This window comes from Rhinolophus hipposideros, assembly GCF_964194185.1.
Source record: "Rhinolophus hipposideros genome assembly, chromosome: 9".
In the NCBI taxonomy this organism is placed as follows: Eukaryota; Metazoa; Chordata; class Mammalia; order Chiroptera; family Rhinolophidae; genus Rhinolophus; species Rhinolophus hipposideros.
In genome coordinates, this window is record NC_138055.1 from 53,538,594 (window position 1) to 53,548,234 (window position 9,641).

Here is a 9,641-nt window from a genome sequence, read left to right on the forward strand (position 1 = left end):
AGAGAGGCAAAGTTCTCCTTCCCACAAAGGTGCACAGTCACCATTCCTGTGGAAGGGAGAGCAGGTTGGCTCAGAGCTGGGTATCTGGGTGGTGGTTGGGCTGTTGGGGGGTTGTGTCCAGGCCATCCCTGCAACAGCCCACAGAGCCTGTAACTGAGAAGAACTGTCCTCCAGATCAGATAACCTATCGTGTTCCTGGAGGCCCCCTCCTCCGGAAAGGACTTTAGTCTTTGGTGCTGTCAGCTGAGCTGAGTGAGATGGGAGCTCAGCTGGCTGGCAGGCCGTGAAGGAAAGGAGGGAACGCGGCAGAGGCTGCCTGCTGCACAGTCAAGACTCACATCATGGAGCCAAGGGCAGCCCAATTGCGGAGGAGAGCAGGGCCGAGGGGAGAGCAAGAGGACCCACCCTCCGGAGGTGAGCCACCGTCTGGGAGTGCAGAAAGCTCAGGAAGGGTTGGAGGTGGGGATCCCTGTGGAGAGGGGCTCCTGCTGTCCAACTGCAATCCTTCCTGCTGTCCTGGGTGGCCTCTGCCCCTAACTGCCCAGCTGGGAGAGAAAGGAGAAAAGGGACATTGAGAGCTGTGGCCCTGCCTTGCCTTTCTGACTTTAACCTCAGAGGGTAAATGGAACAGCTTCCTGTTCCCTGGGTACCATGTTTCCAGTAAGGTCACAAGGCTCCCTGCTTGCCAATGGCCTCTTCACCCCTGCCAAAATAACTTCCTCTTCTTGCTGCCCCACCCATGACACTAGATATTGATTGGCTGGGGGGCTGGGCTGCTGACAAGTGTACATAAAGCATTTCCTGGACTGGGGATGCCTCTGGGTTTGCACAAGGCGGCAGAACCCTGACTCCTCCCCCTTAGGTGTGCCCTTTAACCCTTCCTCCTAGGAAATGCTGAGGCACATGGAGGCCCAGACTTGGTGCAATGGACCCGACATATGGAGGTGAGGGACCTCAGAGGTCAGAGGTCAAAACAGACAAGTCCTGGAGTGAAGGGAGGTAGGAGTGTGGACTGGTTTGGTGATAAAGACAATTTGGTGTGAGGGATATGGATGATGAACGTCTAAGTATTACCTTGTTTTGTACACCTGAAAGTAATAAATAAATAAATTTATGAAAAAAAAAAAAAAAAAGACAATTTGGTTTTGCGTTCAAACCCCTCAGATCATGTTAGAACTAAGGGTTAAGATAAAAAGGTTTGAAACACAGGTTGTCAAGATGAGTCAGGGAGAAGAGCCAAGTCAGAGATAACAAGGTAGTTCGGATTCAGATCCAGGGGATGGAAGTGTCGTTCCTGTTGTCATTCCTTGATCTTCATTGCCGCCCTGGGAAGCCAGAGGGAGATCAATTCTTGGGGAACCTCTGGGCAGGAACTGTGCTTTCTATGCATAGCCCTTAGCAGTCCACCTGTCACAGAGAGAAGCTTGGTACATGTGGGGTGAATGAGAGGATGGCTAACGGGATGGAGGGACAGTGGGCTGTGCTTTGTCCTGTAGGCTGTGAAGATGGAGCTGCTGGATCAGTTACAGGGACAGCTGCTGGAGCTCCTGGATCGGGCCATGTCGGAGGCGGTGCAATCTTATCCACCACAAGGTGGATCTCCTTCAGATTCCCTGAGCAAGTAAGAGTCTGAGGAGCCAGGACCTGGGGAATGGCTGGAGCGGGTTTCTCCATCATAAGGATTACGAGCCATAAGCATCATCTCATATGTCCTTTCCCAGCACTGGCATACTCTCATTTCAAGTTTCCCTTTTCTCTTATCGCCTCTGCCTTCCTGGTAGTATCCCCCACCTCTGGGCCTTGCTGTGCCCTGGTTCTGACCTTCTGCCCGATCCTGCCCTCTGCCCCTAGCCTTGACCTTCCCCTACCACTGCTCTTGGCTCCCAAGTATTGCTCTTCTGTGAGACCCCGCCCACGTCTCCCTGCCTTCTTCCTTTGGGTCCTGACTCAGAACTGTCTCAATTCAGGACCCAAGAGCCATCCCTAAAGAAACGGAAAGTTTTCATCATTCGCAAGTCCCTGCTTGAGTAAGTCAGGGGTGAAGACGGGGTAAGAGATAAAAAAAAAGGGCTTTGGCTGGGGGTTCTCATCCCCAGGCTCTATGTAGTTTAGGAAAAGACTTGTAAAGGGTTTCTGAGGTTTAGTTTCCCTATTTATCCTGGGTGTGACTGGAAGAAAGGTCAACAGGATAAGAAGTGTCGGGGCTGGAAATGGCGTTGGACAGATGTCCCAGCCACATCCCGCCCTTAGATAGAAGTTCCCAATCACTAGACCCCATCCCCATCTGTGTACAGTGACTGAGCTAGTCCACATGACCTTGAGGACCCTCCCGCACTGACATTCAGGCCCCTGTCCTTCCAGTGAGCTGATGGAGGTGCAGCATTTCCGGACCATCTACCATATGTTCATCGCCGGCCTATGTGTTTTTATCATCAGCACCCTGGTCATCGACTTCATTGATGAGGGCAGGTAGGCACATAGATCAGATCAGACCCCTTGGGTCCCCAGGTTTCCACCTACCACTGGCCTGAGAGGGTACAAGTCCCCCATTGATTATTGCAAATGCATCAGTGTTGCTTCCAACAACATTCCTACCTAAAATGTGCTCAGCTTTTTCCTTCCACAGCCTTGGATAGGCCTTGGTCTGTCTTCCCTGGGTCAACCACTCTAGGAACAGCCCCTCAAATACTTCTCAATAGGAGCCTTGTCCTAAGGCAGATATACAAGTGTGTATGCACACGTGCACACTTCCCACCCCATTGACCTCGCACACTCTTTTCCAAGTCAGTGCTATTCAATTCAAGTGACCTCTTCTGAGCACTTCCTAAGTACCAGCCCTGGGGGCCAGGGAGGTGAGGGGCAGACCTCATCCCTGTCTACGGGCACTCCCAGTCTTGTGGGGAAGATAGACGCGCACACAAGTGCCTTGGTGGGTCATTTCTCCCACCGAGCACCCCCCTGGGGATGAGCTTCAGAGGGCTCTGCACCTGTGGGGGTCTGTATCTGCATGCTCTCCCCCGAAAGCAGGGCTTAGAAAGCAATAAAAGGAAGAGGACCAAGCGTCTGCAAATTCAGCAAGAGCACTTCCTTTTAGTAAAATTGTTGCTAATGATATGAGTATTATAAGGACCAAATCTCAGTCAAAAGTTCAAATACACATAAAATGATTCCTTGACCACCACCCCCCTTCAATCCCAGACCACTCCCCAGAAGTAACATTTTTAAACAGTTTTGAGAGTTTCCTTCCAGAGCGTTTTCCATGCATTCCATCCACATGTATTTAAGAACCAAAGAGCGTATCTTGTGGGGGGTTACAGCAATAAGATACGGTACCTATTGTTTTGTTTTCACTCCCTAACAACCTAGCTTAGAGATCTTTCCATGTCAGTCCATTGTTTTTAACGACCGCAGAGTCTGGGGATGTCCGATTTTGTTCATTTAGTCCTTTCCTAAGGGACATGTAGGTTGTTTCCAATTTTCACCATTAGAACCATACACTCTTAATCTAAGCAAACAAAACACCCAACAACCTGCTTTCTATTAACTCAAGTCTATAGCTCCAGACATTGCAAAAGAACAAAACTAACGAAAATCAAGGTTAAACTCTACCTACATCCTATCTGAACACGGGTGGCATACAAAGTAGGGAACCCGCCTGCAATACCATAAAACTCGCAGAGGGCTCTAATGGTAATGTGGAAGCAAACATTTCCTGACAGTCTGCTTCGGCAACGCCCTGTGTTAGAAGTCCCCAGCAACAGAGAGAGGTGCCACCTTGAACACCTTCAGAGATAGGGAGCTCACAAGCTTCGCAAGATACCTCAGGTTATTTTCCAAGAGCTCTGGCTGCAGAGGAAGGGGACAAAGATGGCTACACATTTGTCTACTGTGCTTCTCCCTCCCCACTCCAAGGCTCATGTTGGAGTTCGACCTACTGATCTTCAGCTTCGGACAGCTGCCCTTGGCTCTGATGACCTGGGTCCCCATGTTCCTGTCTACTCTGCTGGTGCCTTACCAGGCTCTGCGGCTGTGGGCGAGGTCCCAGGCCGGAGGGGTCTGGATGCTGGGGAGGGGCCTGGGCTGCATGCTGCTGGTCGCCCACATCGCGCTGCTAGGCGTGCTCCCGGTCCACGTGGCCTCGGAGTATCAGCTCCCGCCAGCCTCCCGCAGTGTCCTGGTCTTTGAGCAGGTGACGGACCGGGCCAATGGTGAGGCGGGGTGGGTGAGCCACAAAGGGCCGTGGAGGCTCAGGTGAGGGAGGGGACGTCACGTGTTATTGGAGGGGCGGAGCTAGTTACTAGGGGCGGAGCTCGTTGCGAGGGTATTTGTCTGAACCACCAAACTCCAAGGAAACGTAAACGAAGTGGGTCGGGCTACTCAAATATAATTCTACTCGGCAGAGTTAGAGGGTTGGCCAGATGAAGGCTCCGCCTGGTCTTTCCTTTACCCCCTTACCCTAGATTCACCCCAACAATAATAAGGTGATCCAACAAAAAGATCAGGTATGGGCTCTGATGTGCTCAAAGCCACACAGCAACTTAACCTCCCTTCCTCTCCATCTCAGGTCAGGTTCCTGATGAAAAGCTACTCGTTCCTCAGAGAGGCTGTGCCTGGGATCCTTCATGCCAAAGGAGGTGAGGCCTTCTCAGCTGGTCCCGGTGTGAACTCAGTCCTCTTAGCGATTGAATAAAGCTAGAGTGGCAGGATCCTCATTAAAGCTCTAACTTTCTAAGCCCGTCATGCCCACTGGGCACAGCTCTCGCCTCCATCTGGGCTCTGAGGGCCTCAGACGTTAGATATAATCAGGTCCCACCTCTGACAGAAATCCTGTTGCCCAGGATTTCTGGTGCTTTCCCATTTCCAGGCCTAACCTGGAAAGACCCAGGGTATGACAATCTTCTATTGGGAAGTCAAAACAGAAAGAGAGGGAGAATGGGTGGGGGAAATTTCTAAATGCCAAATAAAGCTTCCAGATGCACCAGAAAATGGGGTGCCTGGAATGGAAGCAAAAGAGTATTAGAGAGCAGATTCAGCTCCTGCCCAGTTTCACCTCCCCTCCCCCACCGCCAGACCCAGTATCCAGCCCTCACCCCCGCACCTCTGTCCTATCCAGTTCTCCACTGCCCAGTCCTACCACCCTTCCCCAGCAACTGCCTCACCTGTGCCCTCTCTCCCTTCTCCCTTTACTGATGCACTCCTCTCACTCCTCCCCAGGTAAGGGAGTCCAGGCTCCCAGTTTCTCCAGCTACTTCTATTTCCTCTTCTGCCCCACACTCATCTACAGAGAGACTTACCCCAGGTAAGACCCTACACCCTTTCCCCAAATGCCCAGGCCCATCAGGGACCTTGCCCTCCTCCTCCCCTCCTCTCTCTGAGGTCCCTAGCCTCACCCAGCCACTGGCTGCTTTGTCAGGAAGCATCCCATTACAAAGAGGGGAAAGAGGTGGCAGGTAGACTATCCCTCTTCCTCACCTAGCCCATAGTGACACAAAGGTGATGTCATGGTTTGCCCTAGATTGTCCTGGTTTAGCATGGAAAACCCTAGGTCTTGGGAAACCCCTCAATCTGGAGCGAACTCCCGATGGTTGGTCACCTTAGTTGACACCCAAGTTAAAAATCCATTTGCCATCTCTGTTATGGAAGGTACAAGTGTTCTAGACCCCATCTCCCCAGGCCTGAGCAATTGAGGGTCTATGGAGAGAGGGCCCCAGAACCTGGGCCCCAGCCTGAGCAGGGAACGAGAAACATATAATCCCATTGCTGCTGCAGGACACCCAACGTCAAGTGGAATTATGTGGCCAAGAACATTGCTCAGGTAAGAAAATGGATTAGAAGGGTGAACCACCAGTGACTCATGGTGGCTAAGGGAGCATTTCTGGGAGTGGGATGGGGAAAGCCTGGGGAAGAGGTTGAAGGGTGGTGCTAGAGAAAGAGGAAGCAGATACTGGGCTAGAGTCCAGTTCCAGAGTGAGGAGGCAGCTGCCAGTGCCCCCTCCCAAAGTTAGATGTCTACTACTCCCTCTCAAGGCCCTGGGCTGTGTCCTCTATGCCTGTTTCATCCTGGGCCGCCTCTGTGTTCCTGTCTTTGCCAACATGAGCCGGGAGCCCTTCAGTACCCGTGCCCTGGTGCTCTCTGTCATGCACGCCACGTTGCCAGGTATGCCTAGTAAGGCAGGGCTAGAGAAGACTGTGTCCTGGGAAAGGCTTAGCAGGGAACTCCTTCCTCCCTTCGCGCTTTACCTGCAGTCAGTTTCAACACCTCCTCCCTCTGAATCTCCCCTCACATCTGTTCCCGCCTATCACTGCTCATCGTGAGGGTCTCATTTTAGATTGCCATCTGCTCCCCCTCTCCATATCAGCCTCCCACCCAAATCTTTCCTCTCCCATCTGTCTCTGAAGACATTGCTACCCAGATGAACTTCCCTCCTAGAGAGTAATCATTCCTGACCTTGCTTCAAAATCTCCAGTGATTCCCCGTTGCTGGCATCTCCAGATAAGATCTGAACTTTGGCCTGGCATTCAAGGGCTTTCCTGTGTATCACATCCCAGCATAAACCCGCCTTTCCCTTAAAGGCACGCACTTCCATTCCTTTGGCCTTTTCTCATACTGGTCTCTCAGCTTGGAATGCGCTTTCCCTATTTTCCACTGGTGGAATCCAGTTCCTTTTTGGAGGCCCCCGTGAAATGCCCCTCCTCTAGGAAGCCTTCTTTTTTTAGCCATCAATCATCATGACCCACCCTTTGCTCTACACTCCCAAGCACATCAATGGCCCCCATGCTTAGCTCCCAGTACATTTGACCTTGATGCATGGTTGAATATATCTCTCTGTCTTCTCTCTCTCTCTCTCTCTCTCTCTCTCTCTCTCTCTCTCTCTCTCTCTCTCCCACTCTGTGAACTCTTAATAACCAGGAGCTTTGAGAGTCATCTCATACTGCCAACATCTGGCATGGAGTTCATGAGCAAATGGATGAATTAATGAATGCATGAATTAGTGAATGATTAATAAATGATGGATAGGAGTTGAGGCCCTGGTTGTTAGGTGAAGGGCCCTCAGATCTTCCTGGGGGGGCCAGGTGGGCCAGTCTGACCTGCAGCCTCTTGTCCCCACTCGCCAGGCATCTTCATGCTGCTGCTCATCTTCTTTGCCTTCCTCCACTGCTGGCTCAACGCCTTCGCGGAGATGCTGCGATTTGGAGACAGGATGTTCTACAGGGTGCGTCCTGGACCTAGGCCATTTGGGAGCTAGAGGCAGAGAGGGCTTGGGAGGGATCTAGGGAAGATGGTGGCTTCGCTGGGTGTCGATCAGCTGTGCTGTTCATCTCCCACAATGAGAAACGTGCTCTCCTTGGTGTGGTTATAATGCCACCCCTCTGCCTCTTGACCAGCCAGGGCTAACTGCTTTTGTTGGACGAGGAAGAGTAGGAGGGAAGGCAGGGACCCCAAATCCTAAAGAGGGAGCTGGGAGAATGCTCTCTATTCTGTGGAGCCAGCCCTTGTGAGAGAACACTGGAACAGGGGGAAGGAGGCAGGGGTGAGAATTTAGGGCCTGGGAAGAAATAGGGCCCTGAAACTCACCTCCTTTCCCCGCCCTGACCCCATCCTTTCCCCAGGACTGGTGGAATTCCACATCCTTCTCCAACTACTACCGCACTTGGAACGTGGTGGTCCACGACTGGCTGTATAGCTACGTATATCAGGATGGGCTATGGGTACGAGTTCTGCAGACCCCCTCAGCTCCCACAGTTAATGGAGCCTCTCTGGGACATCCTCTTCTTTCCCCTTTCTGCACCACCCATCTTTTCCAACCTAAGGGCACCTTGACTTCCATCTGCCCCCATTCTACCCAACCCAATGGGCAGAAAATCCTTCTTGTGATCTAACTTCTTTCCTTCCTCGTCCTTAAATCCACTCCCCTCCCCAGGGCCTTTCTGCCCTCTTAAGGAACTTGTATATATAAATTTTCAGTTACCAAGAGTTGTCACATACATTTAATATGCACAATAACCCTGAGAAGGAAGTATTATTATATCCCTTTTTAAAAATTGCATCGAAGGCCCAATGGGCTAATAAAATGGTCTTAAATAGGATGTATTAGCCCTTCTGACCCCAAATCCCAGTGTCTCCATTGCACCACACACCCTTCTGGCTTCTTTAATGAGAGGGCTCTTTGTGGAGGGGTTCTAGGGAGATTCACTGTACCTTCGTTTCCCGGCCGTGCCAGCTGCTGGGTGGCCAGGCCCGCCGGGCAGCCATGGTGGGCGTGTTCCTGGTGTCCGCCATCGTCCACGAGTACATATTCTGCGTCGTCCTGGGCTTCTTCTATCCTGTCATGCTGATCCTCTTCCTTGTCATTGGAGGTGAGCTTGGTTTGTGTGTGCCCCTGGAGGGCAATTCATCCAGAGGGAGGAGGCCTGTGCTCCCTCTCCTGGAGAATCCAGGGCCACACCCCCACGACAGAAGGGAATGTGCATGCCTTCTGGTGACGGCATGAGAGTTGTGTGTGAGGAGGGACTTGGGAGCAGGAAGGGAAGCAGCCTCAGGAGGCAACAAGGGGGTAGCTTGAGAGATTTCTGGCTAGAGGGGAGCATCTGTTCAGGACACTCATTAACGGAGACAACGGAAGAAACTGGTGGAGTTTGGGAGATGCAGTATGAGATCCAGGATATTGAAGGGTACACTGAGGCATCCTGGTTTTATATGAGCCACTGGAGATCTCCATGGGTTTCGAGAAGTGGGTTCAAGATCTTTCCCAGTGGGATCTTCCTGTTCCATCCTTCCCAGTGTCCTGGGATAGGAGAGCAGCTAGAGAGATAAAGCACAAGTATCTGGAGCTGGGGTGACCATCTTTCCCCCTGCCTCAGGGCCCATGAACTTCATGATGCATGACCGGCACACAGGCCCAGCATGGAATGTGTTAATGTGGACCATGCTCTTTCTGGGCCAAGGCATCCAGGTCAGCCTGTACTGCCAGGAGTGGTATGCACGGCGGCACTGTCCCCTGCCCCAGGTAATGCACCCTAAGCCGTACTCAATTCCCTATCCAGGAGAACGCGCTTCCAACAGCCAGCGCCCTATTCTTGCCCAATTCAACAGCTGTGATCAGGGGGCAGGTCCTGGTTTCGGGGTGATGGCTCCCATGTCTGGGATGCACAGAGTAGACACTAGAAGGAACCTAATTCACAACTCATCTTTCTCTGGCACAGACAACCTTCTGGGGGCTGGTGACACCTCGATCATGGTCCTGCCACACCTAGAGGTCACAGCGCACTGATGGTTCAGAGGACACCACCAAGTTCTTCTCTGCCTCCAAAGCCTAGGATCAGGGCTCATCTTTCTGCATTCCCAGACTCAGCTCTGAGGCAAGGGGGCTTACCATGTGTAACCCCACCCGAAAACTCTAGGGACTCAGATCTGTGGACCTGTGGACAGATGAGCACAGGCTCCCAATGGTGGTGGCTCTTGAACCTCCATCCCCATAGATTGGGCACATGGCCCCCTCCCACACCGTGGCTGTTCAGACTTGGGGAGACTTAAAGATTTGGTGAATGTGGGGTGACTTAGAGAGACCTGGGGCCACCAAGGGCTTGATTGTTGTTGTTTTTGTACTTCCAATACAATAATAAACTCTGCGTCTCTTTTT

The 9,641-nt window shown here is 52.0% G+C and overlaps 1 protein-coding gene across 2 annotated transcripts; it reads left to right on the forward strand.

Annotated features, from left to right (window-relative positions):
- On the forward strand, window positions 1-9,641 carry SOAT2 (sterol O-acyltransferase 2). Of its 2 annotated transcripts, XM_081059212.1 has the most exons (15): window positions 32-414; window positions 889-944; window positions 1,497-1,621; window positions 1,968-2,027; window positions 2,362-2,469; window positions 3,913-4,189; window positions 4,565-4,634; window positions 5,215-5,299; window positions 5,770-5,815; window positions 6,028-6,157; window positions 7,117-7,214; window positions 7,612-7,710; window positions 8,223-8,358; window positions 8,863-9,008; window positions 9,205-9,641. In XM_081059212.1, exons 1-15 carry the CDS (start codon window positions 342-344, stop codon window positions 9,253-9,255), a joined length of 1,560 nt encoding a protein of 519 aa, XP_080915338.1. In that variant the 5' UTR covers window positions 32-341; the 3' UTR covers window positions 9,256-9,641. The 2 variants fall into 2 exon arrangements, with proteins under 2 accessions (XP_080915339.1, XP_080915338.1); XM_081059213.1 differs by lacking the exon at window positions 1,968-2,027 and having other exon boundaries at window positions 1-414.